This window comes from Scardinius erythrophthalmus, assembly GCF_964197995.2.
Source record: "Scardinius erythrophthalmus genome assembly, chromosome: 23".
NCBI lineage: Eukaryota > Metazoa > Chordata > Actinopteri > Cypriniformes > Leuciscidae > Scardinius > Scardinius erythrophthalmus.
The window spans coordinates 10890479-10914202 of record NC_138243.1 but is presented as its reverse complement, the minus strand read 5'-3'; the positions used below and the strand labels follow the sequence as shown (position 1 = coordinate 10914202).

General features: G+C 37.7%; 1 protein-coding gene across 1 annotated transcript in view; it reads right to left on the bottom strand.

Moving 5' to 3' along the window:
* Positions 1–1144: 1144 nt before the first annotated feature.
* The window catches only part of unc13bb (unc-13 homolog Bb (C. elegans)), a 93908-nt gene continuing 71328 nt past the window's right edge, over positions 1145–23724 (bottom strand). The window contains exons 24-39 of the mRNA XM_081354875.1: positions 23174–23304; positions 23001–23086; positions 22734–22860; positions 22113–22209; positions 21591–21734; positions 21005–21082; positions 20232–20309; positions 12546–12634; positions 10073–10219; positions 9867–9990; positions 9541–9591; positions 8069–8146; positions 7837–7984; positions 5977–6069; positions 5730–5889; positions 1145–3961 (exon numbers count right to left, since the gene is read on the bottom strand). Coding sequence (XP_081211001.1) covers positions 3676–3961; positions 5730–5889; positions 5977–6069; positions 7837–7984; positions 8069–8146; positions 9541–9591; positions 9867–9990; positions 10073–10219; positions 12546–12634; positions 20232–20309; positions 21005–21082; positions 21591–21734; positions 22113–22209; positions 22734–22860; positions 23001–23086; positions 23174–23304 — 1917 coding nt within the window. The 3' untranslated portion in view covers positions 1145–3675. The remainder of the gene's footprint in view (positions 3962–5729; positions 5890–5976; positions 6070–7836; positions 7985–8068; positions 8147–9540; positions 9592–9866; positions 9991–10072; positions 10220–12545; positions 12635–20231; positions 20310–21004; positions 21083–21590; positions 21735–22112; positions 22210–22733; positions 22861–23000; positions 23087–23173; positions 23305–23724) is intronic.

The window sequence follows — 23724 nt, the reverse complement described above, 5'->3', positions numbered from 1 at the left end:
TTCCTCCATCTTCCCTTGTGGCACCACCTGAATTGACACAGATTTCCTCTCTCAGTACTGAGGAAGCCCTCTTAGACTCAGAAGTTGCAATTACTCCGCAGAAACAGAGGGGGGATCGAAAAAACACGCAACCGATAGCACCACTGATAGATTGGCAGGCAAGTTCTCACCACTGTTTTTACAGGAGTCAAATAGAACCCGCGAGCTTCTCTGTATCAGGCCACTTAACCGACAAACTCTGTTGCCGCTCTCAGTGCAAGGACCATCACTTCACTTCCATCCACCTTGGGGGAGCCTGATTTGCCCTATAAATATATCGTCATTCCATTCCTCGCCTGCATCCAGCGAGACAGAATCATCCCCCCGACAGTCAAAGTTTCTTTCAGACTCAGGGCAGCTAGAGGAACCATGTCGTGAACAAACCTTTTCCTTCAACAAGTGTCACCACTGTGGGTTTTCTAGTGAATGTGGCATATTTGAACATTTTGTTTGAGAAAAACTACCCTAACGTTAGTGCTGTTAGCAAAACGTTAGCAAAGCTAAACTTGTGCTGAAAGCTTTCTCTTTTATGGCTTAGTTTCGCACAAGAATCAATGGGACCAGTTAACTGTTTGGTTGGATACTGTTTGGATATCTTCCTTTGTGTTCAGCAGAAGAAATACATTCATACAGGTTTGAAACAACTTGAGGGTGAGTATATGATGATAGAATTTTCATTTTAAAGTGAACTATCCCTTTAATTATTCAATTTCCATACCTTAATACTGTTAGACTTACCTGAAAAACAAAGCACTTACCTGAAAAACAAAGCACTGCTTATTTCATGTGTATCTTTGTTCTATTGTATTTATATGCTTATAATTTATCATTTTCTATGCAGCTCCCCAACAAAACCACCCCAATCATTCTAGAATGATTAATTCATTCCAAATACAGCCATTCAAGTCATCAGGTGAAATTGTTCTAAACACTAAATATCGCAATGGAATTTTTTTCTACAATATTGTGCAGCCCTGTCTTCCACTCAAATTTGAGAGTGAGAGCGAATGACAATTTTCAGTGAATAATCGTTTAACTAAATCATTTAAATAAACTGCCCATCACACAATTTTTTCTTTTACATAAATGACATCAAGCAAATATTAGTTTAAGTTACTTTATACATAAATTAATTTGTTGAGTGTGCACACACAAATATTATAACACATTTTTCCTTGTCAGTGACAGTGTACAATACCTATATAACTTAAAAATGTGAGTAATCTCAGTGATTATTGTCAGTATTGTTTCAAGAGTTTGAAAAAAAGGTGAGAACTTCCACAAGTTGGCACAAGGAATGTGTATATTACAAAGAGTGACAGTTCTTTTCTAAAATACAGTCCAAACACTGCTGGCCTAAACAACGGTAACAGTATATAAAGTGACACAGAGTTAGAAGTGAGAAATGTACAGAAATAAATAACAGGTTTAACAGTCACAATAATGATTGGCAATATTAACATACATTTTACATATTGGCAGTGCTTGTGAAAAATACAATAATTTACATTGAAATTTGGTTTAAAAAGGTGAGACTTTTTGCACAGACAACAAACGAAGGGAAAGATCTAGTGTTACTGTCCTTTTCCTGTTTGTTTTTGCATTTTGAGTAATTTCTGGAAAAACAAAGCACAACACAGTACAAAATTACTCAAATGAACAACTGAAGAAAATAAATCAGTCAAGCAAAACAAAGAAACAGCGTAACAAGACTTCACAGAAAAAGACACTCATCTTTAATAAAAAAAAAAGTTAAAATCATTTAAATAGAAAATATCAGAGCAAATAAAATAAGGCCGCTTTGAAACGAAAAAGAAACCTCACTATTATCTTTAATTGATCAGTGATCGTATTTGAGCTTGATCAGATATTTGTTAACTTTCGTATTTTCTCCCCTCAGTTGAAGCTGATTTTTCAGCGCTCTCATTCCACTTTATAAATAGTATTGAAAATATATTACACGACACCCCATAATGCATTCACACATTTTAGCTTCAATACTGTCCGATGATGCTGCATTGTCTTTCGTTGGACAAAAACAAAAAGCAGGTGTAAATGTGAACTCGAGATTATTGCTGCCACCTACTGGTCATAAACGATGGCTGACGTACCGCTCACTTTGAAACGAATGCTGACTGTAAGAGGCAGAATATTTGTGGGTTGAGGTGCAAACAGGTCATCCATCATCTGAGAGGCCGCAAAGCCTGTAACAAAGGCACACTTTCGGCTGATGGATGCGTCACGTGCGAGCAGACTTGGATATGATGTGAAATGTACATGATGTCTCTCTAAAAAAATTTTTTTTTTGACTTGTCGGTTTTGATTACTTATTCTGATTCATGCAACGAATCACTCCACAACACCAAGTGAATGAGATCTGGCCCCTTGGAAACTAACACACTGTGTCTCAGGAGCCACAACATTCATAACAATCATAATCATTACATTTCAAACTGACACATTCACAGCATCCACAAAATAAGGCAATAAACACAACGCAAAAGGGGTTACAGAGAAAAAGTGCATGAATGGATGTGGAATCTGTGTATTCTACAAACTAATACACACCCCCACACACTCACAGCGCCATCTAATGGTCGGAGGTCAAATCTCAGATTCAAACATTCTGAATACTCACAGGAACTTGAATCAGGGATAGACACAATTTTTTCCACAACCATGTTCACAAAAATGTTTCTAAGAGAGACATGCCTGGTTTTACTGTTGTGTGCCTTGACGTTGAATCACAAAATGGAAGCATCTCATAAATGTCAGGGTCAAAATTCACCCCAAAATCAGAAAAAAAGGAATGATATTTTACTAGTCTATTTTAAATAACATTTTATATTATTTGCATTGTGAATTTTTATTATTTATTTTAATTGTAATTATTCTAATTTTTATATTAATCAATCATAGTATTTGTTGTTCCATCTTAAATACCTGTAATTTTACCTGTAATGAAAATCGGCATTGCAATTATTAGTAAAACAATTCATAAATAGAAATTAGAATTTAAGGTGAGAAATGAGCTTAACAGTCAAGAAAAATAATGCCAATGTCAAAACAGTCCTAAACAGGATTCATTTTATAAATGTAAAATTCTACAAATGTAATAATTTCTTATTTTTATATTATATTTAATTGTATGTTTTGGGGTAAATGTGGTCTGTTTTCATTAGATTTACTTAAATACATATATTTCTAAAAAAGATCTAATTGACAACATACATAATTAGGCAAAAGTTAGGCACGATACAACCCAGTACTGTATGTATGTCCATCCATCACAATCTCGTTTTTCATCAAATATGGCATCTACCCTGACTAGTCCTTTGCTAGTTTGTCAGTGGCTTGGTGTTTGAGTGTGTTTCTCAATGTATATCAACATATGGAAAAAATGAAGTCTTTCTTCTTTTTATCAGGATGACTCCCCATTCACTTTTAGACTAACAGTGCCCTTTATAAAATGTCACATGGCCGCCGAAAGCCCTTCTCTGTGGTACACAAGTGTGTGTCAGTGGGCAGCAAAAACATTGATGTGGACACAGAAAGGTGACAGTGTTGAAATCCAGCCTTTGTTTATCCGTCAACAACTAAGAGTTTCAGATTGTCTTCGGCTGTCCTAGAACGTCCTCACCTCCCCTCCTCGGCCGAGCGGGTCTCGGACTTGAGTTTCACGAACTCTTTGGCCACCTCGTCACCCGAGCGCTGGGAGAGGATGCGCATGACGGTGAGGCCCGTGTCATCGATGTGTACCCGAGGACCCAGCGGACACCAGCAGGCGCAGCTGGCCTTCGGTGCGACATCACGCAACTGTATGACGGCGATACCAACCACGCGGTCCGCACGGCCGAAGCAGTAGTCCTTCACACACACCTGCAGCTCATAACACTCCGGCCCATCCTCGTTCCCAAGAATACTGCACAGACAGAGAGGGGGAATTCATTATTTACTTGTACTATTTACAACCCATCGATCCGTATATTCATCTATCTATCCGTATATCCATCTATCTATCTATCTATCTATCTATCTATCTATCTATCTACCCTTCAGTCTGTCCATTCATCTATCCACCCATCCATCCATCCATCCACCCATCCATCCATCCATCCATCCACCCATCCACCCATCCATCCACCCATCCATCCACCCGTCCATCCACCCACCCAACCCATCCACCCGCCCATCCACCCACCCACCCGCCCATCCACCCATCCATCCACCCATCCATCCGCCCACCCAACCCATCCACCCGCCCATCCACCCACCCACCCAACCCATCCACCCGCCCATCCACCCACCCACCCGCCCATCCACCCATCCATCCACCCATCCATCCGCCCACCCACCCATCCGCCCATCCGCCCGTCCATCCGCCCGTCCATCCACCCGCCCATCCACCCGTCCATCCACCCGCCCGCCCATCCATCCGCCCGCCCATCCATCCACCCATCCGCCCGCCCATCCATCCACCCATCCACCCGCCCATCCACCCATCCACCCGCCCATCCACCCGCCCATCCATCCATCCATCCATCCATCCATCCACTAGGGGTGTACTGATACATGCATTCATACCGAACAGTCACAGTACATACAGTCAGACAATGGATACAGTGAGTAACAGCGATCCACACTTCAATCCAGAAGAGGGCACGCGCGGTAATGCAATGCTGTTTACTAACAGTCACAACAGGAAAAAGAGCAGAAGAAGAACAGCGCATATGCGAATGACTTGAGCACTTGAAAACAAAGTCCACTAGTTTGTGCACATGCGCCGAATACGTCTTTCTGCGCTCACGGACAAGGGAGAATACTTTGAAAGGCTCGTGCACTCAACTGTGCGTGAAACGGAGCGGAACATGTAAAACTGAGTATAGGAGGGTTGGGCTTAAGCTTTGAATGTTTAAATATAATTTAAGTGGAACAAATTGTAACACTCCTAATGCACAAGTTACATTTTTCATTATTCGATTTATTTTGTACTTTTATAACACAACATGCTTTTCAGTTTTGTAGCTGATTGTGGCCAAATACTTTGCAAAAAAAAAAAGACCTATGCCAGAGTGCATTCTGTTTACTGCTTGGTACAGTACAGCCTCCTATAGTGTATTAAGCACTAACTACCTCAGGGGGACTAAAGGCCGCTAGGTCATTTGCACTACTGTCTGTTCAAAACAAATGAAAAGAAACCTAGCATTGTGTATTTGTTGCTTTTTCCAGTAACACTTTAGTTTAGGGTCCAATTCTATTAACTATTCTGCATTACCATATTCTACATCCCTAATCCTACCCAATACCTAAACTTAACAACTACCGTACTAAATATTAATAAGCAGTAATTAAGAGTTTATTGAGGCAAAAGTCATAGTTAATAGTTAATAGTTAGTTAATATAGTGATATTTGGACCTGAACTAAAGTGTGACCATTTTTCCTATTGTACCGAACTCGTATCGAAACGTGACCCCAAAACCAAGGTACGTACCGAACCATGACTTCTGTGTACCTATAAACACTATCCACCCATCCATCAATCCATCTATCCTTCTATCTATCCATCCATAATTGTGAAAGAGAGAGATGCAACCATTTTGTGCTCTCATTTAATTCCTCACGCATCATTGTTTAATGTACCGTAGTTCATTAATCTAATTTGTCCTGAATGACTAGGTTTTGCACTCACAAATGGAAGGTCTCGTTGAATTTGGGTGCCCAGCTGTTGTTCTTTGATTTGGTGGTGAACCTGCGCTTCTTGTCGCTGAGATGAGGGCCGATCATGGTGACCTCCACAAACGGCCGAAACATCCCAGATGTCTGCCACTTCAGATCGTTTGCAGCCACAACTAGACAAAGAAAAATGTGATTCTGCCATCAGACAATACACTTGTGGAACAGAAAAAAAGCTCTCATAAAAATGCAGTAAGACATACCTTTAACTGTAACTTTATGCTCTCCTGTGCCCGGGTGAGTAAAGAGGTCGATCTGTATGGATACTTCCCCTACTGGTTTATCAACTCCTGAGCCTAAACACACAGATATATTTACTTAGTTATCTAAATGGGGATAATCCATAGACTTCTGTTTTTTTATATTGAGAAGTTATAAATACTATAACCTAACCAGAAAGAAAGAAAATCTGTTCAAATTCTTTCTCAGAAAACCGTAAATATACCCAAAATGAGGTTTTGTCAGGTTTAGCTCACTTTGGAGTACCAAATTAGGGTTAAGTAGGTACACACACACACAGTGAAACAAAGGCCTCACATGCACGGTGGAGGAGATTTTAAAGGGGTCATCAGATGCCCATTTTCTACAAGTTGGTATGATTTTTTGTTTGTAATATACTTTGGTTAAAATTCCTCAATGGTTGTGTAAAACAACACCCTTTTTACCTCCTCAAAAACTGCTTTGTTCACAGTGACCTGTTTCGGTACATGTCTCTTTAAATGATAATGAGCAACTGCTCACCCCACCCCTCTCTTCCATGGGGGGTGTTCGAATGGCTGAGGGCAGACATATGCTAATATTATGACATCATAGTGCTCAGAAAATCCAAACAACCTGATTATTGAGAGTGTTTAGACTTCTTGAGGATTAAAAAAAAAAGGAGTGAATGGATTTTTTCCATTGTATGGTGGTTGTGTCCACACACTGCAAAGACACATTTATAAGCAAACACCATATGAAAGTGAATTTTGCATCCGATGACCCCTTTAAGAAAAATTTAAGCATTAGAAAAACAGAGAGGAAAGATGTACCAACTGAACCCAATTTTCATAAATAGGAAGTGATAACAATGACAAAGGGAACGCAGAGCCTAAATTACAGTGGGAGTGTCAGGGTTCTGCCCTGGCAGCTTTGTCTGTGTTGTCTTTGTATCATGTCTCTATGTTTGTGTTGTGCTTGAACATATGGCCTTGTCTTTGTTTGTGTTGGCCATGTGCTCCTCCTCTGTTCCTGCCTCCTTGTTTCCAAGTACTACTAACTACTGCATTTAAAAAAATGTTGCATCTCAACTTCCTGGAAATACATCAACACCGGGAAAAACCATAGAGCTATTTCATGGTGTCTTTTATGTTCCTAAAATAGGCTTCATTTTCTTCATGCAAAATAACATTTTGTTCATTTTAAGTTTTGGATGAAATATGACATGGTGATTGTGAGATTCACCCCATTAGAGGGCAAATGAACCCAAAAACAAATGTAGGAACGGATCTGGAGAAGGGGGCTGTGAGGGTATTCAGGTCTCAGGGAGTCTGTGGTGACCTACCCCTGGAGGGCGGCATTTTCTCACTAGGTGTTATCCTCATACCCTTCCCATTATGCACTTGGGGCAGAGACACAGGCAGAAGCAGCAGTGAAAGAGACAACGATCAAAAGCAAAGCATTAAAAACAAGAACAACAACAGAGAAACATGGACAGTAGCCACATTAAGCAGTGAGAGACAGATAAAGCTTGAAGAGATCAAGAGGTTTCTGTACAAAAAGTATTCAAATGAGTCCCATCTACAGTTATCCACAGCTCAATACTGACACCTAGTGAAGCATTGCTTAAACTAATCTTTAAGATATCAAAAGATATGAATAGGAAGATACAGTATAAGAGAGTGATCATTGAAGTTATATCATTATATGGAAAAAAACAGTGTGAACTTTTATGTTCCACAGAAGTAAGTCAGTCATACAGGTTTGGAACAACATGTGCAAATGATGACTGAATTGTCATACTATTGCTTTAATATTGCTATTATGATGCTATATTTATGAAGATAGTGTGGATGTGTGTTTACCTTGAGCATGCTGAGAAGTAACAAAGGTCTTGATGAGTGTGTCAGTGGTCTGGGTATAGAGGGACAGCGCATGTCTCAGTGAGGACAGTTCCGGACTCTTCTCCAGGAAGGCCTTCTTCAATCCGTTTCCTCCAGCATGGAAGTATTGCTGCAGAGGATGGTAAATAACCAAAGATTAATTTTGAAACAACAGGGAACTTTACAGCAGCTTTAGAGAAAACATCATTTGTACCTTTATGGTATCGAGGGCCACGTCCATGACCGCGCACTGCTTGGGCGTCAGGCTTTTTGCGTCACCAGACATGTGATCCTGTAGAGGCAAAAACTATTAAAAAAAACCCCCACACAATACAAAAAACAACCTCTGACGCAAACCAAAACTCTACAACAGTTTCCTTCTTATCACCTCAATGGACAGGAGTATCTGAATGCTGAATAGATGTCATTGACTTGTAAATAGAGGCAGTAATGTTTTAATGTTTTTGGATTTCTGACATCAGAAACCTATGGAAACCCGTTTCTGCCTCAGAGTAAAAAATAAAAATAATTGTGAGACAGTTTAAAAAAGAAAGAAAGGAAAATACAGTGAGATGTAAGGTCACACTGTTGCATATAAAAGACACAATTACAAGAAAAAAGTCACAATTACAAGAAATAAAGTTGCAATTATGAGGAATAAATAGAGTTGCAAATATCAGATGTATGGTCACGTTGTTCCATATAAAGTCACAATTACAAGAAAAGTCACATTTACAAGAATTAAAGTTGCGTTGACAAGAAATAAAGAAAGTTGTAAATAAAATTGCAATTGTGATATGCAAGGTCACATTGTCGCATATAAAGTCACAGTTACAAGAAAAAAACAATTACAAGAAATAAAGTTGCAATGACTAGAAATTAAGTTGCAATTACAAGAAGATTTGCGAAATGTAAGGTCACAATGTGGTCATTTAAATGACCACAAATACAAGAAATATATATATATTTTTTTAAATGACAAGAACAAAAATGAACTGCCAGTGCATAATAGCATTAAAAAAAATATTTTTACAAGATTTGGGTTAAATGTATTAAATGACAGAAAACTGAGCATTCGCTTAGTTACAACTTGGTAACCTTGTAAGTTGATGAAAACGTGATGCAATGCATTTAATGCCTCAGATACAGACGTTCTAATGACTGACAAAACACAAATCTCCGACATTCACTGGTTTAAAAACACACACCATGCTGGATATTACCTGCTATTCATTTTCACTTATTTGTAATGCTTAAACGGTAAGTGACATTTCCTTGGAAACACTCCTGAGATCCAAAAGCTAATGTCAGCGACTTGCCTATGATGACTTGACAACTGAGCGCGGGTATTTCACTCACGTTGGATGTCACACTGTCACATTTGCATAGGCCGTACTATCTGAATTCATGTTTGGTTGACTGCAAATTAAAATATTAAACAGAACGCTAAGATAACATTATTAACCGGTTAATGGTCATTTCAAATAAGCGTTTCTGTTCAGAAGGATTAAACCTGAACTTGTTTTTGTTTTTCCTGTTAAAAGTTTGTTTGTTTTTGAGCCCTGACCAGGATACATAAACATGTAAATGGGATTTAAATTGAGACTCTTCATCTATATTCTCTTGCTGAACTCTGAGCTGGTTTAAAGAGATCACAGTCCGGATTAAACAAGCCTAAAGCGGTACCTTGAGTTTGGAGAGCTGACCCAGTTCTTTAGCCGCTGAAAATATCATTCCCTGCCAGAAAGAGATAAAAGTGTTACAGCATTGTGTTTGGGGAAATCTTTACATGTAAAACAGGGATTTTGCATGTTAACATTTTACTTTTCAAGACGATGTATTTCTTACAGGAAGCATTTAAAAGGTTTCAGTCTAAAATAACTACTACAGAGCCACTGGCTCTTAAAATTAAGCATTTAGGGTCCCTCTAACATTTCTTGGCAAACTAAACAAATCACTTGATTTAGACAGCTTTGTCTGGAAAAAGTGTGAGAATCTCTTGCAGGTCTTACAAAGGTGTCATTGCCCTGAGGAAGGATGATGGTCTTCTCAAGACTGTTCATCACGATCCTCCACAGCTCCTTCAGCACTCTCTTCAGCACAGTTTTCTCACACACCGAGGCAAACAGCATCAAACTGCTCACAAATACACACAGATCAGAGGAGGTTTCAGGTACACGAATGGTAGTTTCTATATAGGTGAGGGATTTTCACTCACTTTGCATCCAGGAAGTCCATCAGTGGCCGCAGCATGTTATCAGAGTCGGCCTCCACCTGGTTACGGCTGTTGGCGCTGACGGGACCTTTGATCTGGTACAGCAGACTGGACATCTGACGCATGCAGTCATCAATACGGCTCTGGAAACTACAGAGGAACATCAGAGTTTAGCATGAAGAAGAAACGTGCTGGACTGCAGTAAGTGCAAAAGTCTTCTTTTTCATTTAAATTAATTAAAGACTTTTTAATCTTTACTCAACAAAGAGTGAAGCTATAACAATTATAATGATAAATAAATATAATTTATTTCTGATTATAGTTATTATTCATTTCTATATTTTATATCATGGAATTTGTTTTACTACATTTTGTTTATACTTATTTTAACAAACCAATTCCATTGTATTACAGTTTTTGGTAACACTTTATTTACAGTGTCCATGTTACATGTACTTACTACTGTAATAGCATTAAAATATGCATAGTTACGTGCAACTAACCCTAAACTGAACCCTGTTCCTATTCCTATACCTAGAATTGTTTCTTAATATTACTCAGTACTTATTTGTATAATTACACTAACAAGGACACAAAATAAAGTGTAACCCAGTTTTTTTTCATGCGTAAATAAATAAATAAATAAAATACTGTATCACATTAATGAGATATACGAGATAGAATAATTTATAATGAGATATACGAGATAGAATAATTTCATCAAGCACACTTTTCTACCAATTATAATTAATATAGTGCAATTGTGAAATATTTAAACTATGCAGTATTTATACATTTTGGCGGTATTTCATGTGCTGCCTTTAATTTATGCTGAAAATAAAGGGATAGTTCTCTCAAAAATTTTAATTCTGTCATTAATTACTTACTCTCATATCGTTCCACACCCTTAAGACTTTCGTTCATTGCAGAAGCTCAAACGTGATGCGTAACAAGAATGAACCTCATTGGTTCTTGCTGAAGCTCAAATGTGATGCGTAACATGAGAATGAACCTCATTGGTTCTTGCAGAAGCTCAAATGTGATGTGTAACACGAGAATGAACCTCATTGGTTCTTGCAGAAGCTCAAACATGATGTGTAACACGAGAATGAACCTCATTGGTTCTTGTGGAAGCTCAAACGTGCCGCGTAACACGAGAATGAACCTCATTGGTTCTTACTGAAGCTCAAATGTGATGCGTAACATGAGAATGAACCTCATTGGTTCTTGCAGAAGCTCAAATGTGATGCGTAACAAGAATGAACCTCATTGGTTCTTGCCGAAGCTGAAACGTGATGTGTAACACAAGAATGAACCTCATTGGTTCTTACTGAAGCTCAAATGTGATGCGTAACACGAGAATGAACCTCATTTGTTCTTGTGGAAGCTCAAACGTGATGTGTAACAAGAATGAACCTCATTGGTTCTTGCAGAAGCTCAAATGTGATGCGTAACAAGAATGAACCTCATTGGTTCTTGCTGAAGCTCAAACGTGATGTGTAACACGAGAATGAACCTCATTGGTTCTTGCAGAAGCTCAAACGTGATGCGTAACACGAGAATGAACCTCATTGGTTCTTGCAGAAGCTCAAACGTGATGTGTAACACGAGAATGAACCTCATTGGTTCTTGCTGAAGCTCAAACGTGATGTGTAACACGAGAATGAACCACATTGGTTCTTGCAGAAGCTCAAACGTGATGCGTAACAAGAATGAACCTCATTGGTTCTTGGTGAAGCTCAAACGTGATGCGTAACACGAGAATTAACCTCATTGGTTCTTGTGGAAGCTCAAACGTGATGCGTAACAAGAATGAACCTCATTGGTTCTTGCAGAAGCTCAAACGTGATGCGTAACAAGAATGAACCTCATTGGTTCTTGCTGAAGCTCAAACGTGATGCGTAACAAGAATGAACCTCATTGGTTCTTGCTGAAGCTCAAACGTGATGCGTAACACGAGAATGAACCTCATCGGTTCTTGCCGAAGCTCAAACGTGATGTGTAACACGAGAATGAACCTCATCGGTTCTTGCCGAAGCTCAAACGTGATGCGTAACAAGAATGAACCTCATTGGTTCTTGCTGAAGCTCAAACGTGATGCGTAACACGAGAATGAACCTCACTGATTCTGAATGTTTATATGTGAATAAAAGCCTAAATACAATCTCTTCATCATATAAACCGATTGAGTCTCTTCAGACAATTTGGACTAAACCGCTTCATTCATATGGATTAGTTTTACGATCTCTTTAGGAACTTTTTCTGCGTAGCTGTCAATGGAGGGACAGAAATCAGTCAGATTTCATCAAAAATATCTTCATTTGTGTTACGAAGATGAATGAAAGCCTTACAGGTTTGGAACAACATGAGGGTGAGTAATTAATGACAGAATTTTCATTTTTGGGTGAACATTTTTGGGATGCACTGTCTTTTTTCATGTGATTCACCCATATGTATATGATATATAAACACTGACGTGTTTCCAAATGTGCTGCTCAGCTCGTCCAGGACGTTGTTCAGCTTGACCTGTAGATCATTCAGGATGTCACTGGCCTCGGTGTCCAGCTGCAGACACACACACACAGCTCAGATTAGTTCTGTGACTCTCCAGCGTCACATCATTTCACCCGGTGCACAAACACCATTCTCATAACCCCAATGCTTCACTGATGGTATGGCAGTTCAGAGGGGGTGAAAAATAACATGGTTTACGGTGATGGGGCAAGAATAGCCTGTGAAAATTCACACAGTCCCAGTGAGAGGAGAGGGGAAAATGAAGAAAGACAGAACTGGAGTCCTCTATTGTATATGTGCTCCGTTTATGAGCTCTCAAACACACACACAAACACAGCACAGGCTGCGTAACCCACCTGTTTACTGCTGTACACCACCTTCAGAAAGAGCAAAGTAAAGGAACACGTTTAACTCTCATGCATTTTGAACAATTATGTCATAACCCCATAAATTAACTAGACTAATCAGCTGAATTGAAAAGGATGGAGGGCTGATGGGTTAAATGTTTCTGGTGAACTAGATACTATTACTATTACTAATAGAATACTATTAGTACGTAATGACTATAGCATGTAGCATGTACTGCAGATGCAATACAGTGCTTCAGGGGACAACAAATTTTTGTAGGCCAAAACCAAGAAATGAGTTTGCAGTTCAGCACTTCCGGTTCCCTTGTCCTGGAGTCAATGGGTATTTTTGAATGTTTTTTTGGTTAAATGCCTGAAATAAAGTCTGTGGTGAACAAGCGCAAGGTTTTTTTTTTTTCATGTTTTATTCTATGACATAAAATACATCAGTAATGATCAGTGATATGTGAGATTGAGGTTTTACTTTACTTAAAAGGCGGTTGCCAACAAGTGTCTAAATGGGACTACAGAGATTGTCGGGAATATTACACATCATCACGCCAAACAGATAAACTCATCTACTCACTATTCTGCTTTAACACACACATTGTGTTTATAATTGCACCCTTGCAAACTATTTTAACACATATTTTCAGGGTTAGTTGTCGGGAGCTTAGTGATGGTGATGTTGAAGTCATGAGACCGTAGTTTAATTCGTTAATTGCCTAAGTTTAGTTTTTACTTCTGGCGATTGTATTTAGGCATTTAAATTCATAAAAGGTTTGTTTAATTGTGAAGATAGTCATAGTGAACAAAATGTATAAGAATCATAAACTTTTGTTTTGCCACAGAGCTTATTAATTGCAATAATCCAAAAGCCAATGGAAAAATCCTATGGGTTTTTGTCGAGGGAACCAGGGTGATGCGAACTTCCCGGATTGGCCTAAAAATACGTCGACACTGCAGCGCTCTATACTGCTGAACTCATGTTCGCCCAATCATGGGCAATGAAAGTCAGGGGAATTTGCATACAATAGTCCTATTGGCCCAAATTGCTGTTGCTCTAGCACAATCAACCAATCCCGAAATGTTCAAGACTTGGTCATGCTAATGCACTAACTCTCATTCTTTCAACAAAATTAAAGGTTATTTTGCTTGATTTCTGGACCAATAGGAAGGTTGAGACAAAATCTGGATCTATTAAAAGGATTGCTTAAATGAGCAAGTCTGTGCCTCACCTTCTGCTTCCTGTCAGCTTTCTCAGGCTTTTCATAGATATAAAGAAATGTTGCAGAATTAAGTACCAAGTGCAAATCAGGATTCATTTTTGAATGTGTAATATACAAAAAAATAAAAGCCAGGGACAAAATCACATTCTAAGAAGTGACTCAAGGGACTCAATACACACCTTGTCCTCTGAGATCTCCATCTATGGGCAAGGTTAAGAAAAAAAAAAGTCTTTAATGGTCCACCTCTCATATAGAGATATAGTAAAACAATTACTGTGCTGTTTAGGGAGCAACACTATGGTGATGGTTAAAAGAGTGAATATAATGTATGATATTCCATTAGGCTCAATATGAAAACAGAATAAATAGGGGGAAAAAAATAAGGGACTCAAATTTTAGTTTTTTCCAACAAATTATTTAGTCCACCTCAGGTTTTGAGGCGTGCAATTTTTGAACAGTAATGAAATTAATACATTTTTAACATTAAATACATAAAGAAGTGGTATAATACGTGTATTACACAAAATATATAAATTGAAATTATAACTACTGTTAAAAATATATTTTTTATATTTTTGAAAGAAGTCTCTTATGCAAGTATGCATTTATTTGATCAAAAATACAGTAAAAATAAATAAATATTGTGGATTTTTTTAAAATAACTTTTCTATTTTAATATATGTTAAAATGTAATTTATTCCTGTGATGAATTATCAGAATTTAAAGAATTTTCAGCATCATTACTCCAGTCTTCATTGTCCCATGATCCTTCAGGAATCATTCTAATGTGATGATTTGACGCTCAAGAAACATTTCTTATTATCAATGTATCAACAGTTGTGCGGCTTAATATTTTTGTGGAAACCATAATTTTTTTTAAAGGATTCTTTTGAATAGAAAGTTCACAAGAACAGCATTTATTTGAAATAGAAATGTTTTTGTAATGTTATAAAATGTCTTTAATTGTAATTTTGATCAATTTAATGCATCCTTGCTGAATACAAGTATTAATTGGTTTTGAAAAAGATATTCGTACCGACCCCAAACTTTTGAACAGCAGTGTACATTACATAAAAGCTGTTATATAAAGCCTGCTATTATTTATTCCATTTTATCATTTGAAATTTAGTCTGGAAAATCTGATTGAGGGTTTGAGATGATCTTTGGTGGAGGGCAGAGTCCTGCACGGGTCCATTTTTGGAGACCCGCCCCCGTCCGTAAAGTTCAGCACCAGATCCGACCCGTCACCCGTGATAATATCAAAATTAAATCCGCACCCGCCCAGACCCGCTAATATTTGGCCCGTTACCCGACCCGTGCCCGCGATAAATCACACACAAGCCAAAATCTATTGAGCGTTGGTGACGCGTTCATGTAACATCTAAGGGTGCGCTGCCAATAACGCACGTAAAATCGGTCACAAAGAACTGGGAAATATAATGATTATTAATATGTCAAATATATCAAGGATATAATTTATTCTTGCTTATTAATTTATTGATTGATTCTTGCTTATAATTTCAATTGTTTATTAATAAACAAGTGTTTTCTGTGTCAAAGATGAAGTTGACGATGCTGACTCGCGATCTTCGCAGTAGTGAACGTGCCAGAGAGAAATTCACATTTCATACGGATTATAAGTAGAGAGCAGTCTGTTTTCTTTCGTTTTGAATTGTTTTGTTTAAAAGTACACATTTCATGCTTTCTATTTCTCAGGTCTGTGAGGCAAGTAGCTTGTAGGCTGAGTTTCGGTTCATTTAAGAGATTATCAGTTCACGCGCCGGCGCCTCCGTGTCCTGATTATATTGCTTGCTATATTTAGCCTCTTATTTACTAAATCCAGGAAATTGGTTGATGAAACATTGATTAAAATTAAGATACAATTAACAAAACGAAATTCACTTTAAAGAAAGGCTTTCTACAAAAACAAACTTAATGAAGTGGTCAAAATCATGTCTGCCCACTCCATTTGTCTCCCGATATTCAGGATCATCTTATCTTATTCATGCTTTTCACTTTTCATATAATCAACATGAAATTAAAAAAATATATTATTTTATTTAAACATGAATATGAAACTAAATCGTTTTTTAATGACTGGGCTACAACACATAGGCCTATTAGCCTGCAGTACAGAGAAATTTAATGTCGGAGCGTTGCCGGTGAGCATGTGGGGGGAGAGATACGATTTTCGATCAATCATCGAATATTATTTTACTTGATATGCCAATTCTTAATATTTGGTGTTTTAAATGCCTGTTTGAGATCTCTGTGAAAGTTTTAATTGTAGGTTCGTGGATCTGAGTGTCGCGATTTCGGTTTCATTTCGCATATAGCCTACAGCTAGCCTGGCAAGCCAGACCTACATCAAGATGTTAGGTCTGGAAACTCACCATAGTCACGGCTCAATCCGAGGGGCGGGATAAACGGCTGTCTCTCAAATTCCCTCTGCACGCAATAGGACAGCGCTTCAACCAACCAGAGCGTTTTCCCAACAGCGGAGCTTAGTTGATAGATTCAACTTTTGCCATATCTGGCCGGCAAAATGACGAACACATCTTCCTTTTTTTAAGAATGACTTAAGTGCCGTTCTTTGCTCTTTTCTCAAAGAAAAACGTAACTCCAAGTCCTCCAGAGTCGCGGCCAAAGCCGATTCGAAAGACCGTTGTTCTCCATCAGCAGCCGTCATTCTTTGTTTTCAAGTAGCAGCAGCCAGGTAACCGTCGCAACTCTGTCGTGTATGTTAAGCCCGTCCCCGCCTACTCTATACACAACATGATTGGCCTGACCCAATCTGGGTTTTTGCAGCGAGAAGGTTTATTTAGAGTTGCTAGACGTACCTGGCTGCGAAATACATTTTGCTGCCACTAGGGTGCGTCTAGATTTCTAGGCTAGCCTACAGCCCTTATAATCATAGATGACGCCACGGGTTTTTATTTAAAAGAAAGAGCGTAGCCTACGTTTGTATGTAGGCCTATGGGCAATTTATATTCACAATACTTACTAAAATATAATTAATATCATTTTATTGCATTTGTATTAGTTGTTTGAAGAGTAAAAAAAAAATAAAAAAAAATCTGTCATTCTTAACGCAAGTTTACAAACGGCAAGTCGGTCGGACTAAAAGGAAAAAAAAAATAATAATTGGGTCGGCCCTAAATTGACAGGGTCGGTCGGGTTGCGGCAAACAAGAATATTTTTAAGGATGGCCTGACTAAAACACATATTTGCATATGTGTAATGGTAATTTAGACATACAAATATTGCACATATTTTTCATCCACTACCCGCCCGCAAGGAGTTCATTATCCGCCCGCGTCCCCGCCCGTGAATTTTAGGAATGTCACAATCCACCCGTTTTAGCCACTTTTATGCGGGTACCCGACCCGTTGCAGGACTCTGGTGGAGGGTATGAAGAGAATGTAATAAATTCCCCTACAGGACACAGACACAAATGAAGGTCACAGTGAGCCACTGTTAAAGGCTTCACGGGAGGAGGGGAGGGGCTGAGGCTCGGATGGGAGTTCACACACAGTTCAGACACGGCAGACTGCCGGCACTGGGACAGCAGCGTGTCTGTGGGCTGGAACGGGGCGTCTGGGAGATTGCTGGATTAAATGGACAATAACGGATGAAACAACCATGAATCCAGCACGCATGATCCTATAACAAACCTCCTGTAACTCGTCCTCCTCATCCTCACTCTCTTCCAGCTGGGGACAGAAGCCAGATCATACAGTCAGAACTGAAGTACTGAAGCTAATGTGTGACGCCCATACAAAATACGAACTTCTCATAATGTACCACCTTCCTAAGCAAAGAGCTGTGGAGAAATCTGGCCAGCAGATGTCACTGCAGAGTAAACCTGAGATGCATTTGATTTCTGAGATACACTTTTTCTTTACATCTTAAAACAAGGAAATGGGTCAAGCTTCCTTCAGAACCACCTAAGCTCTACTATCACATGAAAGAAAGAAAGAAAGAAAGAAAGAAAGAAAGAAAGAAAGAAAGAAAGAAAGAAAGAAAGAAAGAAAGAAAGAAAGAAAGAAAGAAAGACTGTTTTTCTATTGCGAAGTAAATAATATATATCTATAATAGAGCAGAATCATTAAGCAATAAAGAACTGCCAAGAACACAAACATCTTACATAATAAATAAATAAATAAATAAATATTTTTTACTTGTTTTTCAGTTACACATTATAAAAACTTAATAAATATAGCCTACTTCAGAAGTAAAACTGCATAAGATTTAGTAACATGTTTCAGAAAATATATGCGAAAATTAAATATGAGTTTTACTTTTTTTACTGGCAAATAGTTTTTTTTTGTTTTGTTTTTTTTACAATTCTGACAAAAGCTAGTGATATTTATATTTAAAAACAACTTTATATACTTTAATAAATCTTAAATTTTTAATTAAATTCAAGATATATTCTCTGAAAAAAAAAAAAAGTTTATGCCATTTCTCTTATGGAATTTTACTTTATTTTATTTTACTTTTTTAGTAAAACGTTTTTTACCTTACCCTAATGCATATAGAGAATTATTCACAGTTTTTGAAAACATCAAATGATAGACACTAAATTGTCTTTTTAAAATAAACAAATTATAATAATAATAAAAATTTACAAAGAAAAGGGGAGCCATCAAACAAATTTACACTTAGTCAACCATAACAATCTGAAACTGCCTGGGATTTCTAAATGCTGCCGTACAACGAATCTAACAAACGTATAAAAAGCAAAAAGAAAATAAACAGATCAGCAATATGGAGAGCTGATGTCACTGTCTCATGCACAGAAACACAAGCAAGACTTCACTAATCCTTAACTAATCAGCCTGAGACAGGCTCCAACTAATGCCACAACACACACACATGGGTTTCCATGATTTATGGGGACTCTCCATAGACATAATGACTATATTCTGCCCCCTAACCCTAAACCAATCCACCACAGAAAACATTCTGCATTTTTACATTTTCAAAAAACAACATTCAACATAAATTCAACATGATTTATAAGCTGTTTTACTCATGGGGACCAAAAAAAAGCCGCAAGGTAAAACATTACTGGTATTACTATCTTTTTGTGGACATTTGGTTCCCATAAAATAGGATTTACTAGGACTACATACACACACACGCGCTAACCTCAATCTCTCATCCACCCCAAATGAATACAACCAAACGAATTCTAAGCCATCTGATCCAACAGGATTCAAGACATCAGGGTTCTAATCAAGCACACATTCCATAATCAACACAAGCAACTACTCTACATTCAAAACTACTATCTTTTCTAATATTAATTCTATGTAAATGGTTTCACTAGAATGGAGTATGGAAAAGTGGCCAGGACTGAAATTATTTATTAATGTCTGGCACAATAGGTACTAGCCTACTTGTACCCACCTTGCCATCTTCCACATGGTCCTCAATAACCTGATTAATGACAGACGAAAAAAAGTGAAATGCCTTTAGGAACACACATGCAGATACGTGTATTTTGGGACACAACATTTCTGTGTACCCACCTCCTCCTCCTCCACCTCATCCCCAGGGTCCACTATTGAATCCAACTTTATTTAAAAAAAAAAAAAAAAGTTAACCACATGCTTTATGCTATATATTTCTGAAGTCTGCTGTCATGTTAACTATGAGAAAATTCAAACCGTCAGATTGACACATTCACAACAGCTAAAACTAACACTACTCTACTAATTCTAGAGCGGTCTAGTCATACCCTGGCTTCCTCTGAGGCAATCTGATGAGGAAAGACACAAATGCTGCTTTAACATCAGCCAAACCGTAATGAATGCAATACAAGCTAAGTAGAATGATATTATCAAAGAAAAAAATTAACAGCTGTGAAAAACTTTGATGTTTATATAATTCCTAAAGGAACCTAAATGACAAGATGACAACGCTGCACCAAGCCCATCCGGATACACATGGGAAAGATTTCTCTTAATATGCAGAGAGAGAATACAGGCCCCTGATGTCCTCTGATGTCCCAGACAAATGACTGCTGTGCTTAGGAAAGGTCACCTTTCTCTGCTGCTCTCCTACCTGTTTGGCACCCATAGATTCAAACATCTTCTCAAGCTGAACACGCAACTGCTGGACATTATTCATCAGGACGCATGGCTGAGGACAAACAGAGAGACACAGAGAGATTTATTAGAAGAAGACAAAGACAAAAAACATATAAATTTAGCCTGCACTCAAAATATGCTTGACATGCAAGCAAACAGAGGCAGACTAAATATTTTAATATCAACATTGATGTAAATAACTAACTTTTTTTTTTATTTAACCTAAAATTGAAATTATAAATATAATGTAACTAATATGATATTATACTTTATATATTTTATTCCATATATTTATATTCTATTAGTTACATTATATCAGTAAATGTAATACTTGTGCATATTTTAGATTTCGCATTTATAAGATATATAAATAAATAATATAAAATGTTTTATTTAACCTAAAAACCCTAAAAATATTTTAAGTATTAAAATTACTGATATAATGTAATATTATATATTTGATTCCATATATTTACATTATATTAGTTATTTAACTTATTTAACTTATTTAAGTATAAGTTGTATGTATTTATTATATTTATTTACATTTTTATTATATAATAAGATACATACATTTATTTAAATAAATAAATCAAAGATAGTTTTATAATTTAGTGACCATGTGATAATAAATAATCCAAATGATGAATACTTTACAAATGAAAGAGCAGAAAGAGAGAGAGATGTATTACAAAAGACAGCAAACTAACAGAAATGTCAATGTCAACTACCAAGAGAACAACTTACAATCTTCTCCTTATCACAATAGGACGGGAAGCTCTTCTTCAAAATGGCACTGTACTGCAGGAGGACTTTGTCAATGGTCTGTGAAGACAAAGGAATAAGAACCGAGCTTAACGTTTTTCAGAAGTCAAAATGTCTTGGTAATAGCATTACCAACCAAACAAATGAAAAAGCATTTCAGGAAATCTAGTAGAAGCTCTCTGGGGCCATCTCAGCACTCGGCGCTCTGTGCCTGCTACCATAAAACTGCTGGACATCAGCCCAATAAACTCTCCACATGTCCCATAAACATTCTTGAGGGGACTATACATTTCTATCAGAGACTTGGTCTGGGGACTGACTGAAGCTTAATGGAAAGGCCTGCATTAAGCAGTTTCATTTGATTACAACAGCATCTCATTCTTTCAGACAAATGTTTTTGCTCCATTGATATTCTTCATCTGCTCCGCACCAAGATGCCCTTTGGCTAAAAATGGGCCATTCTCTCAGAAATCGCAGATAATTCTAGAAACGAGATAATGCTCTGACAGTCGACATTTGTTCTGACGTGAATCTATTTGTAATCAGATTAGGAGGGACGCTGGTCCACCTTGGCGAAACGCCGGCTGTAGAGGGCCATGACTTTGGGGTCGGGACACTCCAGTTTCTTGATGATCTCAAAGCTCTGGTTGAGCTGGGTGAAGACGTCCACCACCGAACAGGAGAAGAGAGCATGCTCTGACGTCTGCTGGAACTGCAGAGGAGATAGAAGCACATCATTTAAATGCCATTTCCATTCAGTTTTGTGTCTAAATTTAACACTCAATTTAGCAATTGCTAAATGTCAGGGCAAATAACGATTACTGGACAATTTGAATGATGAATCCCTCATTATACAGACACAAGGGTGAGCTGATCCAAGTAGGAAGAAACTCATTTTTGTACAGAAGATCTAAAATTACTCTGAAAAAAACTTGCATGTGGCAAAACTTTTGAACTCTTCAACAGTTTTGAAAGGCAAAACGACCGGATTGTGGGCGCAAGAGCACCATAAAGCCCAAGAAACACTTCTGTGATAATTTGTGAAAGATAACAGACTATTAGCGGGAAATTGCACTGAAAAACATCTTACTCCATCTTTTTTATCTCTCTCCAGGGCTCCATGCATGAACTCCATGGACACATCCTCGTTCTCATCCAGCCACTGCAGCACAAACTGCTGGAACCACCTGGAAAACAAAAGACATATAGCCAGATAGCACAAACCGTTAAAAAACTACTGTCAGGATTTACTAAACATGCAGTGAAAAATTTGCGCTGAAAGACGCGGACAGTTATTTTTGCGGCTGAGCTTATTGCATATGCATTTGTAGTTTCCCTTTCAGATGCAAAATGTATGGGAGGAGAGTATTTAAATGAATTATGCAAGGTGATTTACTAAGGTTTGAGCTCGTCAATTTACTGATGTTTGCGACGATATTTAACGGCCAAAAAAAGCACTTCTTAAACCAGACGCTAATTTGCGCTGCTCTTGGTAGATTGCATTGGTCATTATAGAATTAGTGTTGTTTAATTTGCGTGTCGTCAGATCATCACGCGCAGAACTTTAAGACTCCCATATGCGCTTTTGTGGAATTGCACTTTCACGCTAATCTGCCCTTTTTAGTAAATCTGGCCTCTGATGTTAACAAATATTGAAAACCGTTTTTGCGTCTTTTGGTTTGGTAGTTGAGATGATGAAGAGCTCACTCACGTGGGGTATTCGGGCACAATTCCCTTGAAGGCCGGTAAATCCTTCACATATTCGTTATACAGCCATTTGACCTTGAAGTGCAGGTTCATGTAGTCTGCGCTCTTACATAGTCGGTGTTTCTCATGTTCTATGGAGCAAGAATAATTGAATATGAACAATATTTGGTGGCTAAACAAAAAGAAAGGATGACACACAAGATTTTAGTTTGAAGTTTAAAGAAGTTGGTATCTCTGATACGCCAAATCATTGGACAGAACTGTAGCTGACCTTCCATGGCATATTTCATATCCTGAGAGAACTGGTTCCACATGACCTCTGCACTCAACTTCCCAACGTTCAGTTCCTGAGGAAACCTGTGGAGAAACAGGAACAGATAGTCACATGATGGCAGGACAATAGAGTTAAATGAGGTGTGTATATAGGTTTGTGTGCACACTCACTGGTTTAGGACAGGGGTGTAAGAGTTACGGTCCTCCTCAGTGATGGACACAATGAGGGTGATAAGTTTGGGCCAGAAGTCCAAGTTCTTGATGCTCGGGCCCTGATCTTCTGCAGTGCACTCGTCCTTATGCTGAAAAAAAAACATGCATGAATCATTTGCATGGTAAAAGATAATTATTTAATTAATTATTATAATTGTTAATAATATTAATAACAACAATAATTATTATATAAATGAAAATTATCATGTCATTTTGTGAACACAAGAAAAGTACACCCAATCCTTTTGTCGAAACACTGAGATTAAAATAAAATTTGAATTAGTATTTTAAATTATTAAAAATGTAAATGTTAAATACATTTAAAAAGTAGAAAAAATTGCATTACATTAATGTTAACTTTTTAATGTTAAAAACAGTGTTGTTATTTTTCACTAAAACAATGTTTTCACTCTTTTAAATAAAGCTGAAAAAAACCCACATATATACAAAATATACAAAATGGGCGATCTGTTAACTTATTTTTCAACCCTGTTTGGTGACGCTAGTGG